Source organism: Peromyscus leucopus, chromosome 7 (genome assembly GCF_004664715.2).
Source record: "Peromyscus leucopus breed LL Stock chromosome 7, UCI_PerLeu_2.1, whole genome shotgun sequence".
Taxonomy (NCBI): Eukaryota; Metazoa; Chordata; class Mammalia; order Rodentia; family Cricetidae; genus Peromyscus; species Peromyscus leucopus.
This window is the reverse complement of record NC_051069.1, coordinates 19508019-19526807: the sequence shown is the minus strand read 5'-3', so window position 1 is coordinate 19526807 and position 18789 is coordinate 19508019. Positions and strand designations below refer to the sequence as shown.

Genomic DNA, 18789 nt, shown 5'->3' with positions numbered 1-18789 from the left:
AGCAGGGTGTTCCACAGGATCTGCTTAGTCCCCTGGGAATGGGGGCAGGGAGTGAGGAGAGGCCACAGCAGAAGGTCTTCTATAGAGCTGGGAATGAGACTGGGGAATGGACTTGGAGGAATGGAGGGAGAGGTGAAGATCTGCAGTTGCCTGTGTTTCCCCAGGGAGTGCCTACTGGAGTTAGGGCCTGGGATAAAGAAATGAGTTTGGGGAGGGAGGCTAGGAGGGGAAGATATGTGTGGTCCACTGGAGATGGGGCAGATGGAAGGGAGGCCTCAGCAGGTGGTCTGTGGCAGCTAGGGGTGACCTGGAGGATTGGATTTGGAAGAGCAGAGGGAGAAGTGAAGATCTACAGCTAGCCTACCTGCTTCCCTGGCTGGAGTCCTTGTTTGGTAGTTTTAAAGCACACTTACATGAAGTTTAAAAGAATTTTAAAAATGTAACCCATTGCTGTTATTGAATTCCAATGATGCTTTGAACTTTCCCATCTACAGGTTAAATTTCCACCTCAGATATACTATAAAATTTTTACTCACAGACATGTTGAAGATCTGTGTGCTAATAGCCCCAGAGATTACACAAAGCTCCAAGCAAAATGCACATCTCATAATAAAGATGATCCACCTCTGGTTGAGGAGGACCACAGTGGCTGGTACCGCCGTGTGGAGAACAATGGCTGGAGACCTGTTTCCCGAAGAGTAAGCAAAGGGAAATTGTGCTGGTTTTCATTTTATACATTTAGAAATCAATCTTGTTTTTAAAAATTAATCTTGAATTTTAATAATCATAATTGAGTTGAAAAAATTGCTTAACTTAGCTATCCTGGTATTATTAAATAAGATACGTTGTTATCCTTAGAATTATTTGAATTAATTATTGTGTGTGTGTGTAAAAATGATAGCATGGGTGATTGTGTACTCCAGTGTGCATGTAGACAACTTGTGGGAGTTGGCACTCTCCTTCACACCCGGGTTGTCAGTTTTGAGTGGTGTTTTCACACAGTGAGCCATCTCATTGACGCCTTAGTTTATTTTTTCAACATAATAATTTTTTATTGGTTCTCTGGGAATTTCATATCATGCAGCCCAATCCCACTCATTTCCCAGTCCTTCCACATCTGCCCTCCACCCCTGTAACCTCCCCCCTCAAACAAAAATTAAAATTCAAAAACAACATCTTGCTGACCCCTCTGAGCAACGACCTGCTTCTCTCTCAATGTCAGCCTCCTCTCACACCCATCATGGCTGTCTCATCTCCAGTTCTGCCCTGCAGGTACCACTCCGCTCCTCCATCCTTTCTGCCTCTCCATCGAATATTCATCTGTTGTAGTGGCACTGGGAGCTGCAGTGTGTCATGCAGTAAACCCTTTTGAATAAACAGCTTTACTTGCCAATGTTCACTGCCATGAGTCATTGGTTTGGTTCAAGACCTCTGGCTTCTGCTACAGCATCAATACTGGACCCTCACCGAGACTCCTCTTGGATGTCCTGCTGTTGCCCCAGTCATGGAGATCCTGCGGCTATGGTTCCACAGGACCAGCCCCTTCACATGTCCCAGCATCTCATAGATGGGGTGGCTGCTGGGGTGAGCCAACTCCAAGCCCTGGATCTGTTCCCAGGTGGCGGCAGAGTTGGTCAGCCCAGGCTTCCACAGAGCCAGCTCTCCTGCAACTTGTGCCTGGCTGGGGTGGCGCAACTCAGCATGGCCCTTGGATATCAACATGGTTTACGGCGGCATCCCCGACCACAGACATCTGCATGGCCTCTGCCAGTCCCCATGGACATCAACACAGATATATCCACATCAGGACCCTGGGTGCACATATGGCCAGGGGTGGCAGCATGGGGTGGACATCCTATGGACTCAGGTGGCAGCTCAGGCCACTCACATCAGCCTGGTTCTTGCTGCCATCATGTCTCCAGTTCTGCCTCTTTCCATGGCGCACAACCTGCTCCACTTCTCTCTCTCTCTCTCTCCTCTCTATCCACCACATAGATGCTCATCATGAGTCAGTGGGCAGGCTTCTCTTACGTTTATTTTTAATAATCAGGTTTGAAACTAGGCCATTTTTATTTTCTCTCTGCTAATGATATACTCAAAACACAGATTATAGGATGTGGTATGCCCATATACCGAATGTCTAAATGTTTGAGATGTTTAAAATGACCAAGGTGTGAATCCACTCATTCAGTACTTTATTATATGCCTATCATGTGCTGGGCATAGTTCTAGCCATTAAGAATGCAGTGGTCAGAAGACACAGCTCCTTCTCTCTCAGAGGATGCTTATACCTAGAGATAAGCCAAGTAGGCAGGATGCTTTAGTGCAGTACAGTAAGTACAGGACAAACTGTTGGAGATATAGCAACCATTACCTAGTGATTGTATTGTAGGAAGAGAGGATAAATCGGGAACACAAACAACCAGCTAGGAGGGCATGCCATTCAAAGAAGCCACAGTTTGGGAGATAGTAGAGAGGAGAAAGTAGAGGCACTTCTCCTTTCTGAGTGGATTTAATCCTTGAGGGTTAGTCATGAAAAGCCAGTAGTGCCAGGAGGGGCTCGGTATGTTCAGGTGAGATCAGACAAACCTGCTTAGGTTTACTAGTCATTCATTTCACTGGGTGCTGAAGGAACGCCCCAGTACACAAGTAGTTTGTCAGTGTTGCTGGAACAGGTACTTCTGAAACGATCTGTTGCCCATAACTTAATTAGAACTCCCTTGGAAAGGCCTGTCTTCTGTTCTGCTCTTCTCTTGCACATTCCCACCAACACAAGTTCTTGTCTATATAGAGAGTTCTTCACAATCAGTATTTTAATTCTGCAATCTCCACCCCACCATAGTTTTGGATACCACTTGAAAGTGAAGTATTGGAAAGCACAAAGGAAAGCGAATTTCATTTCTCTAAACTGAAGAGAAAGCAAGACATGGAAAAGAAAAGAAAAATTAAAAAGATAGAATGGATGAGGCAAATGTAAGTAGATGGTTTGGTCTTATTAAAGAAATAGAAGGTATTTTTGAGAAAGGTTGGAGAACTTGACCTACTTAATTTTTAATTTTAAAGCTTACAAGGCAACTGCAATCAAGACATTGTAACCAGCACAGAGATGACTAGGTCAGACCATAGGACTGAGAAATAGACCCCCACCCACACACACAGACTATAAAAGCTAAGGGTATGGTTTATTCTCTGCTGCTGTGAGAAAATGATCTGGCCACAGCAACTTAGGGGAAGGAAGGGTTGATTTCAGCTCGCAGGTTACAGTCCATCACCGAGGGAAGCCAGGGCAGGAGGTCATGCACCACTTGAAACAGAAAATGTGGAATAGCGCTGCTTGCTGGCTCAGCCTTAGCTAGCTTTTTTATGCAGCCCAGCACCATCTACCCAGACTGGAGCTGAGCAGGCGAGCTGGGTCTTCCTACATCAACAACAGTCAAGACAATCTCCCACAGACATATCAATAGGCCAATCTGATCTGGACAATTAAAAGGTGACTAGGACATTGCACAAGGAAATGCATTTAGAAAAGATACTGCCCTTTCACTTACGGTACAGGCCTTCTTTGAGCATTTACTGTAGGACAGGTCTAGTGATGAGGTGAGTTTCCTCAGTTCTTGTCTCAGAAAGTCTTTATTAGTCTTAATGAACTTTGTTCAAATTGTTTAATTCATGGCATCCTCAAGTGCTTGGATCACAGGCATGAGTGTGTCACATTCTTTCAGGGCCCTTGGGCCTCTGTGCCTGCACATCCACATCTTTCCCCAGGTCAGAGACATTTCATTGGCAAGGGTCTGTCTTCCCACTTTTTTTTTTTTTTTTTTTTTTTGGTTTTTCGAGACAGGGTTTCTCTGTGTAGCTTTGCGCCTCTCCTGGAACTCACTTGGTAGTCCAGGCTGGCCTCGAACTCACAGAGATCCGCCTGGCTCTGCCTCCCGAGTGCTGGGATTAAAGGCGTGCGTCACCACTGCCTGGCATTCTGTCTTCCCACTTCTTGTCATCTTGTACTGACTCAGAATTTTTCAACAGTGCCACTGTATCTTAGAGTTTTCCTTCACTCTTTTTTTCCATCTAAGATATTACAAAAGATATATTTTTCTGTTCATATTTTTTTTTTTTTGGTTTTTTGAGACAGGGTTTCTCTGTGTAGCTTTGCGCCTTTCCTGGAGCTCACTTGGTAGCCCAGGCTGGCCTCGAACTCACAGAGATCCGCCTGGCTCTGCCTCCCGAGTGCTGGGATTAAAGGCGTGCGCCACCACCGCCCGGCAATATTTTTCTCCTGACTTAATGTAATGGTGAAGCTATCAACTGCATGATTAATTTGAATTAGTGAATCCCTTACTTGTAAATATTATTTCATCATCTGTATCTGCTAAAAGTTTCATTCATAAATTTCCCCAGTTTTGTTGAATTTTCTGTAATTCTCCTGTATCTCATGGAGTTTCTTTAAGTTTGTTAGAACATCTAATAGGCATTTGATTAGTATGCTTTTCATTTGAAGTCTGTGGCTGGAGTTCACATTGGAAGCTTCATGTTAACTTTGTTTTCCCCATACTTCCGTGTCCACCCCTGGTGGATCAGTTGGGCTAACTTTATAAACCGGCTTTGGGAGTAAAAAGTCATCTCCTGCACATGTCTCTTTGAATGTTGGCCTGGCAAAGGACCCTGGCTCGGTTCCCAGTTGTCCATGGAAACAAACTACTTCCCGGCTATAGAGGTGACTCCTGGACACCCTGGAGACCCACCATGTTGGGTGGCAGAATGGAGCCATCCAGATGAGGAGCATAGTGGGATGACTCTCTCCTCAGGCACTCTGGGGGCAAAGCATCATTTATGTCCCTTCTCTACAGGGGCAGGCCTTTCTAGGCATTTCTTGTAGCTCAGACCTAGTAATGATGACAAAGTCTGCTGCTGATACAGCTGTCTCCTCAATGGATTTCTGTGTTCCATGCTCTTGGCAAGGACTACTGATATCTCCCTATTTGTATTTGGTGGGAACACTGACCTTAAAATAGCATCAGACAGGAGGAGGGTGTGCTCAGAGTCAAATGCTGGCGGTGCCCACTCTTATTACTTTCATGATCTTGAACAATTCCTTGACTTCCCCAAGTCTCAATTCTTTATATAAGAAAGCAGAAACCACCACCACAAATAGTTGTCTTTTAAAAGAAAAGTAAGAAAAGTATGCAATGTATCTGACACAAAGATGGAGACCTCCTTTCCCTTTCTAACTGCCATTAGCCTCGTGACGTTGTAGAAGTTACCCGATTCCTCCTGGACTTAGTTCTTCACCTATAAAACAAGAAGCTGGCTTAGTCTCTAAGAGTCTTCTACTCAGAATGTGATTCAGATTTTTCTATGGTGAAACTTAGGGCAGGTGAATAAGTGAAGTCTCACTGGTTAGTGATTAAATCGCTCCAGGAAGAGTCTATCACAAGGGTCTTAGTTCAGAAGTATACAGAACAAAAGCTTGACTTAACTTGTAATTTTAATATAGAAACACCACCACCCATCAGTTGTGTTTACTTCTAATCAGTTATTGCAAAGGATGTGTGTCTCTCCTTTTCCTTTATTTAGGTACTACATGGGCAGCCTGGAGGCCAAGGCGACAGATAATGAAACTCTAGGCCTAATTCACAAAGCAACAAAAGGACTGATCAGGAGCATTGAAGATGGAGGGGTAGATTCTGTGATGGAATGGGAAGTAGACGAAGTGCTGAACTGGACGAACACACTCAACTTTGATGAGTGAGTACAGAGCCATCATAGTGGGACAAAGTCCTCTATTTTTCCTTTGTAAAATTTCCCATTCCCAGGTTGAACCTTGGGGTTATGAACACAACCTTTAAAAACAGTTTTATTTGTCTAAACACAAAAGGGAAGAACTGGGTTTGAGAAAATTATAGTAAGGCAGAAGAATACATTACAACAGCTGTGTCTAAGTGACTCTACTCTGTTTCACTTTGGGATTCAGAAACAAGGCTAAGACCATAAGATTAATTATGCAAAGATTATGTAAACAAATAGTTTCAATCTATATGACCTATTCTTTCTAGATATTAAAAAACTGTATCAGTAACATAAATGGCCATTGAAAGTATTTTTAGAATTTTGTGTGTTGGGAATTTAGGCTGTTCAATACAGTCCTAAGGTAAATGCCAGTTGAAGGCACAGTTGGGGGGGGGACTTCAAATGACCAGCATGACTAGTAACAAGTGTTGGCAGTGCCAAGAGTGGAGCCTCTCTATGTGGCTGGCAGGAACGTGCCGTGGTTCCGCCACTTTGGGAAATGGCTGGTAACTTCTCAAGTGTTGCTCTAGAATCCAGCCATTCTACTCCAAAGTGTGTACAAAGAAAAACTGAAAATATACGTCCACACAAAACCTAGCCCCAATGTTCACAGAAACATTTTATAATGAAAAAAATTAGAGGCAATCCCAATGTCCATCAGTTGATGGTTAGGCAAGTCAAGCTTAGTACGTCCACACAACGTAGTATTACTCCGCAGTAGAACAGTGAAATTCTGGGATGTGTCATGATGTCAATGAAATTGTCAAGGGAAAGCAGCATAAGTATAAATGTGATATATGCAGAGTAAATAAATTTAGGGACAACACATATTAGTAGTGGTTACCCGAGGCTGTGGAATTGGGATTACAGGGAGGCCATAGCTGCAGAATGTTGAGTGTCTTCTGGGTGTGATGATAATGTTTGAAAATTGACTGTGTGAAGAATGCACAACTCTGAATATACTAACCATCTCTGGACCATACACTTCACATGAGTGGATTAGACAGCCAACAAATTATACCTCAGCCAAGCTGTTAAATGTGTACTCAGCTACAAGGAACATGGATAGTGCCTGGGCAAAGAGAAGAATTCTAAGGAGGGTAAAGAAATGGAAGACATTAGAAAGGGGGAGAAAAGGGGACAGAGAATCGAGGTGTCAGTCATTGACAGAACATGAGAAAGGGACCAGAGGAAGTAGAGGGTGACAAAGGGAAATTCCCCATTATTCAGAGAGACCTTTGTCATCACATCTGCGCTGCCAGTCACTCCTGTGAGATTCTGTGTGGAGTGGGATGAGTTGGCCTTGATTTGAAATGCTGAGAGTAACTGAAGAACCACGTTTTTTTTTTTTTTTTTTTCTTAAACGTTTCCAGATTACGTACTTCTTTCCATTCATTCCAGTTAAGTCCATAAAAAGCCAAGTGTTTTCACTGAACCCTGACAAGAACTTAGGGTGAGGTGAGTGATTACTGGGAATATACCAGTCGTGCTTCTGACCACGGGCACAATTTTCTGATGCAGAATGAGGCTTTGCAGCAGCTTGATCCTAGGCAGGGATAAGCAGCTACTTCCCTTGGCTTTTATGGCATCCAGTCTCCATTATTATTATCTTTATTTATAACTGATTTAATGACACATTCTGTGAGAAAAATTTTGAATCTGTCATTTCTTCCTACAGGAAAATTGGTAAGTAAGAAAGACCTTCGAAAATCTGGATAATTACAGATTAATTTTTTAAAGGCCTTATTACTTTATTTTGAGACAAGGTCTTACCATGTCACCCAGCCCTCCTAGAACTCAGAGATCTGATCTGTGTCTCCAGAGTGCTGGAATTAAAGGTGTGCGCCACCATGGCTGGCAGGTTCCATTTCAATCTCTTGTAACTCCTTGTCCTGGAGATTGTCTTATAAACATATGTGAGTACTAGGAGATGGTAAAGTTATGGAAATCAAACACTGAGACTAGTGAAGACGTCACCATTAAACATGTGTTAATGAACTAACTTGTTATTTGGTAATAAGTCACTTTAATGCCCATGTAATATATTGCAGGTATATTGCTAAATGGAAAGAAACTGCTACAAGTAACTCTTCAGCTAACTTAAGAGGTAGGTGATTATTTTTTTGTGTGTGAGTATTTTGCCTCCATGTAAGTATACTCATGCCTGGTGCCTGTGGAGGCAGGCAGAGGACATCAGATCCCCTGGAACTGGAGTTACAGACAGTTGTGTACCAATACATGGGTGCTGGGAACTGAACATGGGTCCTCTGGAATAACAGCCAATACTCTCAACCACTAAGCCATCACTCCAGTCCAAGGTTGGTGGCTTTTAGCAATACTTATGGAAAAATCTGTATGGGTATAAACAGTATTCTTCACATCTGTATATATGTCTAACCTTTCATTATTCTGAAGAATGTGTGTGTGCACACGTGGATATAAATGACTCTGTCAGGTCATTTCTATCTTTATATGTAGGACTGTCATTGGAAAATAGCTTTTCTATTTTATTTAAGACTGGATTAAAAAAAAGTTGCATAGCTCATGGTTTCAGTAATGATCTCCAGTGAGCAAACTTAATTTGGCAAAATGAATGCCTCCAAATGCTGGAAATGTTTTTTAAGGTCTATGCCACTACTGCCCTTCTAGTAATTGCACACTGAAAAACTATCATTATGCCACAGAAATACCAATGACTCTAACATAGCTGTCTTAGGGTTTCTATCCTGTGATAAAACACCAGGACCAAAAACAACTTGGGGAGGAAAAGGCCTATTTCACTTAAACTCCCACATTACCATCATCCAAGAAGTCAGGGCAAGAACTGATGCAGAGGCCATGGAGGGGTGCTGCTGACTGGCTTGCTCTCCATGGCTTGCTCAGCCTGCTTTCTTATACCACCCAAGACTACCTGCCCAGGGGTGGCAATGCTCACAAGAGGTGGGCTGGGCCCTCGAGGCATCACCCATCACTGGTCAAAGCAATAGTTCAGGCTTGCTTACAGGCCAGTCTTACAGAGGCATTTCTCAACTAGGAGTCTTTCTGCCCACATCTATGTTTGTGTCAAGTAGACAAAACCAACCAGCACGATAGCCAAAGACTGTGCTTACCTGTGATCAGAGTGTAACTTTGCTACCTTCTATGAGAAGCAGTCGGGCAGAGAGGTTAGACTGTGGAGCCTGGGTTTGAATTCTTGTGCTGCTGTTGTTGTGACACACTCAACAGCAAGCTTAGAGTAGTGCTTGACACTTAACAGAGCTTAGGCTGCTGCCCAACACATATTACCCCATCAATATGAGCTATCATTTCTATTAGTTGTTCACTTACTCCCACCTCACCGCTACCCCTCAAATCCAATATGTTGATGGCCTTTCATAACTTCTTCAATGGTTTCCTTGCTGATATTCCCCACATCCATTCTACCCACAACAGATAATGTGAACTCTTAGCAATTATAATGAAGAATGAACTTAACTTGATTTTTGAAACAAATATATGAAACAAGTTCCATTATCTGCATTTTCTGAGGAAGGAGAGATGCTATGACTAGCTGATGGTCAGTCTGTGTTAGGATTTGAACTGCAGCAGGTTAAGAATTCACAGCTGAAACACTGTCATATAGTCTGCTGCCTCAAATACAGTTTTCCACATACAAACTCAGCTGGCCATGGTCTCTGGCTGTACCTACATGAACATGTTCCACTTTTCACTCATACTCTTCATTTTTCAGGCCCCATGCCTGTTCCTCAAACAAGTAGTTTTTGCGTTGGGGATTTAATGGAGTCAATGCTGATCTATTAGGTTGGCTTATATGGTGTGATCTGAATAGTTCAACAACGGCTACCTCAGAACAGCCTGAGAATCCCGTGGTTGCTCACTCCATGGGCACTGGGTGCATCATCAGCACTGAAAGCTGGGAGGGTCCCTGGGCAGCTGCTGGTCTGAAAGAATGCAGCGACAGCATAGATGAACTTGCCATTAAAGTGAAGGCAAGCAGGCAGAGCAAGCCCTTGCTTTCCATCTTCTTTGATTTGAGTTGCCACCGAAAGGTGCCACCCATATTGAGGGGAGGCCTTCCCACTTCAATTAACCTGATCAAGCAAATTCCTCATGAGGTTGCTAGCCTTTTAGCTGACTCCAGATTGAGTCAAGTTGACAGCCAAGACTAACTATTACAATGACCTTCTATAGAACAATTTTGGTAACTCTTTATTGTAAAGGGCAAGGAGGTTAAAGCTTTGCCACAGAAATTCCAAGAAGTACACACATAAGTGGTTTATTGGTAGATAAAAGAACATAAATGGTAGATGCAAAAAAAGGAAACAATATAAATGACTAAGTTCTGAAAGGTTATGGTAAAAAAGGTATGTTCCTTCCAGCTATGATACGATAAAGGTTAAGTGAAAATGATCTTAAATATTGAAAAGATGGTGGCACTGTGAGAATGTGTGCTACCCTTCAAGAAGCTAGGGAAAGCCAGGTACATGAGGAAGGCAGGCATATCTCCGAGTTCAAGGCCAGCCTGATCAACATAGTAAGTTCCCAGGACAGTCAGGATTATGTAATAGAAAGACCCTGTCTCAAAAACACAAAACAGAGACAGGGTGTGCATGTGTGTGCACGGGGGTCAGGTAGGGTGGGTTTCCTGAGCAGATCCATAGAGGGGAAAGACAGTTCATTTGGGAATATAAAAATGACTATAGTTAATTACAAAGCACTTACTTCCAAGCACCATGGACTATCTCATTTAACTCACAAAACCAGGAAGAGCCTTGGGAATGGCTTAGTGGCTAAGACCACTTGCTATGCAAACTTAAAGACCCTAGCACAAGAAAGGCCAGACACAGCCTGTGGGCACCTGTAACCTCAGCATTAGGGAGTGGACACACATGGATCCCAGGTGTTCTGTGTTCAGCGAGAGATCCTGACTCAAGACAATAAGGCAATGTGATGGAAAGGTCACCTCACAACATTCTCTGGCCTTCTTCAGGTATACACACACCATGAGGCAGGTGCTACCACGGTCTTAAATTTTACAGATGAAGACTTGGGCTTACAGAACATAGATGACCTGCCCCAAACTACACAGGTAGTTATTAGGAGGTCACACCTAGAAGCTGGGCCATACAGCGACCTATGTAGAGCTGGACAATGGTTAAAACAGAATGAACAGAAGATCAGAGCATTGAGAGTTTCTGTTAAACAGCAATACGGACATGTGCTCAAAGTGTGAAAGAAAGGACTACCGGGCAGGGCCCTGTTCTAACCACCTGTCATTTCTCTGTAGATGTCAAGCTTGAAAGAATACAGAAAAGCCTAGTTGGCAACTATGGAGATGGGTCACAGACACCAATGGAAGCACCGTATGAGGATAATTATTATGAAAATACTTATGTGAAACGGCCGTTCACTAGCTTATCACCCAGTTCCATGTTTTGAATGAAACCATAAAGGACTTCCTTTTCTGAGCAAATGGCCCTTCAAGCCCATTTTCAGTTAAGCCAAGAGACTGTGTATTCTGACTACAATGACTTGTGTATATATTATTTACTCCTAATTAAGGAAGACTAAAGAAATACTACACTGGACAGTGTATAGTAAGTACCTCCTGGTATTCTGATAAACTGTAGTTGTCTGACAATCACATTTAAAATAAAGTATCATTATTTAGGTATTTAAAAAACTCCAAATACAATTTGCTTTTAGTACAGTTGCTCAGGGCAGACTCATTCACTGTACACTCCATGTCCAAATGCCCCTCACTTATTTTTTTATCCTGAACTGTCCACTGAAGCATTTTTTAAATTATGCACAGGTAACCATTTACACATTTCTGGGGCACAGTGTATTTCACAACATGTATACAATGTGTACCAATCCAGTCAGGGTACTTACAATTCAGTCTCCTTTAGTTTGGTGCCTTTGGCTGAATGGCGCTGCGATGAATGTAGGAGTGCATGGATTTCTTTAGCACACTCGTTTCCTTTAGCTATACACCCAGAAGTGTATACATTGCTGGATCAAATAGTAGTTTGGATTTGAATTTTTGGAGTAACCTCAACTCCTCTCCATGATGACTATCCTAATTTACTTTCCTCCACCAGTATATAAACGGTTCTTTTCCCCAAATTCTTTTTTTTTTTTTTTTTTTGAGACAGGGTTTCTCCGTGTAGTTTTGGTGCCTGTCCTGGATCTCGCTCTGTAGACCAGGAGGGTCTCGAACTCACAGAGATCCACCTGGCTCTGCCTCCCGAGTGCTGGGATTAAAGGTGTGTGCCACCGTCACCGGGCCTTTCCCCATATTCTTGACATACTTCTTTTGTTTGGTTTTTGAGAAGAGTATGATGGCATCTTGTGGTTTTGATGACTTTCAACGTTTTTAAATTTTTCTTATGTATTATTTATTGGTGTTTTTAGTTTTCTTTTCTTTTTTTTTTTTTTTTTTTTTGGCTTTTCGAGACAGGGTTTCTCTGTGTAGCTTTGCGCCTTTCCTGGAACTCACTTTGGAGACCAGGCTGGCCTCAAACTCACAGAGATCTGCCTGCCTCTGCCTCCCGAGTGCTGGGATCAAAGGCGTGCACCACCACCGCCCGGCTTTTTTTTTTTTTTTTTTTTTTTGAGACATTGTTTCTCTGTCTCCAGGCAGGCCTTGAACTCAGAGATCGACCTGCCTCTGGCTCTTTAGTGTTGGGATTAAAGAAGTACTTCACCACTACCCAGCTCTTATATATTCTTGATATTAACGCTTTACAGATGAATAGCTGGCAAGTATTTTTATCCAAAATCTGTAAGCTGTCTCTCTAGTCGTCTACTCTTGTTCCACACAAACACTTTAGTTGGTGTGATTCCCCCATCGGTCAGCTTTTCTTTTCTGTGCATTAGAGGTGCTGTCAAGAAAATCATTCCTTGCTCTGCCATCTTACGTTGCCTGTAGCAGTTCTATAGCTTACATTCAGGTCTTGATACACTTCTGAGCTGACTGGTGGAGGCTGAAACAGAGTCAAATTTCAATCTTCTGCATTAAAATACAGTTTACTAGCAATGGAAATAAGGAGGCTGTCCTTAGGCCAATGTATGTTTTTGGAACATGTGTGTAGAATCAGCTGGGTGGAGTATGTGCCTTTATTTTTGGGGCCACCAGGTTTTCATCATTGTCACCCAATGTCCTGCAATCCTTCCAAGTGTTTTTGCTGTTGTTGGCTATTTTGTAGTTCTATATGAATTTTGTGATTTTTCTAGTTCTCTATAGAATGTTCCTGGTATTTTCAAAATGATTGGACTGACTCTACTAATTTTTTTGGCCTGCTATGGACATTTAACAATATTAGTCCTTCTAATCATAAACATGGGAAGTCTTTCCATCTGGGGACTTCTCCAGTGACTTTCACCAGTGTTTTATAACTTACATAGTAGAGGTCTGTCACCAGAGCCTCAGTTGAATTTATTCAAGGTATTTTATTTATTTTATAACTACTGTGAATGGATTTGCCTTCAGTTTCCTTTACAGAAGGTTTTTTTAGTAGCAGGATGGAACTCAGCCTGCATGTAGTCATTTTTGGCTTGGTTTACCTGGATCTAAGAAAGAAAATGACACCCCGGATCCTAGTGAATCTCAAAATGAGAAGCCTAAGAATAAAGTAAGGCATTCCTATCCTCTCTATCCTCAGCAAGGTAAACTACTACTTAACATAAAGGGACATAGACATGTCCAAATACAATTAACAGTGATTTAAGTATCTCTCATCAATAGATCGTCCTATTCTGGGAAAAGAAATGTGGTTTATATATACAGCTGAATACTATTTAGCCATAAAAAGAATAAAATCATGTCACCTATCATCTGTGGCAAAATGGATCTAGAGAGCATCATGCAAAACTAGCAGTGCATTCTTTCTGTCACATGGAAACAAAAGACCCAGAAGTATACAAACAACTATGTGTTACTGAAAGAAGGCATGGGGCAGGGGTGGGGGTCGAGAAATGAAGAGAATGAAGAACAGACATGATCAGTAAATTTATATACACACACAATCAATATGTCTTAAGTTCTATACCTCTGTACTGGGGCAGTTACAGAAAACAACAATGTACTGTGTAATTCCAAAAGCCCAAGAGAAAGGGCTGTGAAGACTTTTACCATAAAGAAACTATACACCTGGGGCTGGAGCAGTGGCCTAGTGGTTGACTGACTGCTTTTTCAGAAGACCCAGGTCTGGTTCCCAGCACTGACATGGTGGCTCACAGCTATCTAACTTCAGTTCTAGGGAATCGACTGCCATCTTCTGGCATGCAAGCGGTACACAGACACAAATGCAGGCAAAAGACCCACAGACATAAAAACAAACACCCTCTTGAAGAGAAACACTTAACCTGATCTCAACATTACAGCATATACACTGACCAATACATCCCATTCTTATGAGTACAGTTTGGGCTTTTAAACAATTAAAAAAAAACCCTCTCATAAAGCATGTAATAACTCATTTCATGTGCTTAAATTACATCACTTCTTTTTTGAATTACTGGAATTGATGGCATATATTGTCAATCTCAAGAAATCATACATTGTGGGAATTAAAAAAATGAGAAAAAAAAATGCCAAAAACAAAAGGACCACACTACTAGCAACTCCATGTCTGGTTTTATACCTAAAAGAACTAAGGACAGAGTCTTGAAAAGATGGACTGGAGAGATGGCTCAGAGGTTAAGAGCACTGACTGCTCTTCCAGAGGTCCTGAGTTCAATTCTCAGCAACCACATGGTGGCTCACAACCACTTGTAATATGATCTGGTGCCCTCTTCTAGCCTGCAGGGACACATGCAGGCAGAATACTGTATACATAATAAATAAATCTTTAAAAAAAAAAAGATGTCTACCTACCTGCTATGGATATTATTCTGTATAAATAAAACACTGATTGGCCAGTGGCCAGGCAGGAAGTAGGCAGGACAAGGAAAGAGGAGAATTCTGGGAAGTAGAAGGCTGAGTCAGGGAGACACTGTCAGCCGCCGCCATGACAAGCAGCATGTGAAGATGCCAGTAAGCCACGAGCCACGTGGCAAGGTATAGATTTATAGAAATGGGTAAAGATATAAGAACAGTTAGCAAGAAGCCTGCCACGGCCAGTTTGTAAATAATATAAGCGTTTATGTGTTTATTTTATAAGTGGGCTGTCGGACTGCCAGGGCTTGGCGGGACCCAGAGAGAAAATTCTCCAGCTACACCTACCCACGTGTATTATGATAGCACCCTATTGTTGGGGTAAAATGCCCGAGGTTAACAACTTGTAAGGCTCCTCCCTGTTGGGTTCTGTGATGAGACTGCACCATGCCAGGGAGCAAGTTGTCTTGCAAAGCTGATCATTTCACAGAGAGTGCAACAACATGAATTGGCACCAGGGTTCTATTTTATGAGTTCAAAGATCATAATCTGCCCCTCCCCTAACTCCCTTGACTGGCCCACCTCCTCTCAAGTGTTGAAAGTGTATGGATGATTTAATCTTAGAAAACCTAGCAGTGTGAGCGCCATAGTAACATGCTCAGAAAAATGGTCCTTTTTGCCAAGTGCAGTAACTCACCTCAAAACTTCACAGCAACCCATGGACGAGAAGGAAGTTCTTTAACAAAAAAAGTGGCACCGATGCCTCATTAAGACCCCGCAGGGAACAGAAAATGGGAAAACACTGACACTTGAGCGTTAGCCATGAGCCACAGGACTGTTGAAACATGGCTCCTTCTATCTTCCATTACTAGTGTGGCAAGCAAAGGCTGCAGCCAAGAGTAAAGGAAGATAAAGCCACAAAACAGTATTATATCTGGGAGGAAAAAATAATCATTCACAGCAGATATGATCACCTAAAACAGCGGTTCTCAACCTGTGGGTTGTAATCCCTTCGCGGGGGACTGAATGACCCTTTCACAGGGGTCACCTAAGCCATTGGAAAACACAGATCTACATTACAATTCATAACTACTGCAAAACTATAGTTATGAAGTAGCTACAAAAATAATTTTATGGTTGGGGACCACAACCACATGAGAACTGTACTAGGAAGGTTGAGAACCATGGGACTAAAAGAACTAACATAAGTTTCTAGAAAGAATAAGAGTTTTTAACCTCAGTCACTGGATAAAATTTCAGTGGAGAGTAACTTAAATTCCAAATAATAGTAAGAGACTGAAGAGATACCCTATGAAAACCATGAAGGTACCTAGGAAGAAATAAAATAAAAGTATGCAAGATCTCCATAACAAAAACTGTAAGAACTGAGTAACATTTAGGAAGGTCTAGCAATGAAGGAAAGTCCTTACAGGAAAGATTTAACCATCCGTGAAACCGGTGATGACAATGAACGGTAAGTGACAGGGGAATTAGGTTAGGAAAGACATCATGCAGCCAAGACAGGAGCAGAAATATTTCCAATATGCCATGGCTATTCAGCAGAGGAAACCACACCAAACGTGAAAAACTTTGTGTCCCCAGCTGTTATAAATGGAGATAACAATGCCATTTTGTACCTAACAGAATAAAATATTTTTTAGTTTGAAAATATAAGCAAGGCGAAAGTTCCCAGGTCTAGAACTTCTGCTTTTGAACAATATACTAGTTAAGTGTACACTTACTTCTGCTGTATATAAAAAAACCACACATCCTGTTAGAGCAAAGTGTGGGGCTTTTATTCCAAGGAATAATTCCATTATATGAGATCTTTACCAATTCTGAGCCCAATCTTTCTGGACACTTTGACTATACTATATACAAAATTCATTTTTGTCAGAAGCTTCACAGAAACATGAAACCCTCAAGAGGAATGAATTTATTTTAAAACAACATAAAATAAAATATCACATTTAGGGCATTAGGACTGTTATTTGTCATACCCTGGTACAACTTAGTTTTTTAGACTTTAGAAATGTACTAGATCATTTTCTAAGGCAAAGCAAAGAGCACTAGTCGTTTGCTTTCCTGTAGGACAGACTGGACCTTATGCCTGGACTCCGAACTCTGAGTGCTGACTTCCCTGCTCACTGCTGTCTCAATAGAACCAGCCTGAGCCTGGCACACACAACACAAGTATTTCATAAAACAGACACATACTTACATAATTAACAAACTTTTAGAGTTCTTTATTAAAATTTTTATGACATTCAGGTAACAATGTAACAATTACATTTAATAGTACTACACAAATCTATATGAAAAACAATTTCATTAAGGTGCAATTCAAACACTTGAAATGGCACTTTTCTCTATTTCATACTGGCCTTCTACTTATAAAAAATGGTTATTATAAACCTTAAAGTGCTCAAAGCTCTTCCTTTTTGCTTTTGTTCCTTTTACCATATTTAAATTTGTGATGAATTTCTAGGTGCACATTTTTTTCCCCATTTTAAGTGAACACTATGACCTTAGAGTTGGGGCCTGATGCCTCCCTCCCTCTAGACACATCAGTGCCTAACTTCCTTTTCTAGCAGCGTCTATTTGCTTTTCACTAACTTCTAACTGACCCGTGAACACTAGACTCTTTATACTAAAAGCTCTTCAACTGAAGAGACTGCTTACATGAATCTCATGTGCAATGTCTTCCGGCCTCAGACAAGTAATCTTTCTCCAACCTTCACTTTCTCTGGATATAAAATGGATACCGTCACCAATATTACAAGGTTTTGTTGTAAGAATCAGAGGTGCTGCTGTCAGGTACTTGGCATAAAGGAAATACCTGATTTTTAATATCTGTAAATCTAACCTCACTGGCTCCTGGTAACTAACTGCCCATCTTACTCCTGTAAAAAATATTTTCTAACTTAATCTTTTTACATTTCAATTAGCTGCTTCTAGATTTACCTGAAAAACCTGATAAAGGCTTTTCAAAGTCATTGATAAACTCTGCATGGAGGAGGGGAGGCTGGGGGAGGAGGAAGGAGAAGAGGAGGTTTGTGGTTGGTATGTAAAATGAATAGAAAATTTCTTAATAATAAAAAAAGAAGAAAATCTAAATAGCATATGCTTGTGGCATGGCATTTAAGGGTGAAGAATGGATCAATTATTATTCCAAGCTCTTCAGTGATTTAACTACAGAAACATACTACAAATTCATTGAGCTAACCATTATTAGCTAATACTATCCTCTATGAAGAAGTCAACACTTTCTTAAAGACATTCTCTTGATTTACTCCAGTCAGTAGATACCAAATATCCATTTAAGCAATTCTGACAAAAGACACAAAGAAGGAAAGTTAAAACACAAAGTAATTTTCGTAATAGTTGGCAGAAACCAAGAGTTTGGCTTTGTATATGTGTGTATATGTATGTGTGTATGTGTGTGTATGTGTGTGTGTGTGTGTGTGTGTGTGTGTGTGTACTAAAGAATCCTAGACTTGCAAACAGCAAGGGAGAGGCATTAATGCACCTCCTTTCACCCTGCCACCATGGTGAGACACATGCAGGCTTAGTCCTCACTGAAAAGGGCACCAGTAAGACACTGCCTGTCAGCACAGAGATGACAGAAAGCAGCAGTACACACTACTCCAAGAAATGGCAGTGACATCCCTGGAAATGAAACATGAGCAAACTATCTTGAAGAATCAAGAATCACTCTTAACCTAGGCCACTCAGGATTCTCACACAGTGTGTATGTGTGTGTGTGTGTGTTTTTTTTTTTTTTGGGGGGGGGAAGAGCTGAAAAACAGCTCCCCTTTCAAAATGACAAATTAGTTCACCAATCCCAAGAATCAACAATACAAACACCCAGCACTTGACTTCAAGTCAAGATCAGAGGGATCGCAGAATGAGACATTTAAGATGGTTAGCGGACTTGAAAAGTTATTTAGGCTGAATGTGATGGTACACACCTTTAATCCCATCACCAGGGAGCAGAAATAGGTGGATCTGTTAGTTCTAGGGTACATAGCTGAAAATGAAATCTACTTTTTCCTTTGTAAGAATTTTTTTAAACTTCATTGTTGTGAGTGTGTGTGTGTGTGGACGTGCACGTGCCACAA

At 41.6% G+C, this 18789-nt stretch overlaps 1 protein-coding gene across 1 annotated transcript in view; it reads left to right on the top strand.

Annotated features, from left to right (window-relative positions):
* Nucleotides 1-11382, top strand: part of C7H11orf65 (chromosome 7 C11orf65 homolog) — a 29075-nt gene extending 17693 nt beyond the window's left edge. Inside the window, exons 5-9 of the mRNA XM_028865118.2 lie at nt 495-698; nt 2843-2973; nt 5575-5745; nt 7839-7894; nt 11075-11382. Of these exons, the coding sequence (XP_028720951.1) occupies nt 495-698; nt 2843-2973; nt 5575-5745; nt 7839-7894; nt 11075-11226 (714 nt within the window). The 3' untranslated portion in view covers nt 11227-11382. The remainder of the gene's footprint in view (nt 1-494; nt 699-2842; nt 2974-5574; nt 5746-7838; nt 7895-11074) is intronic.
* The last annotated feature ends 7407 nt before the right edge of the window (nt 11383-18789 follow it).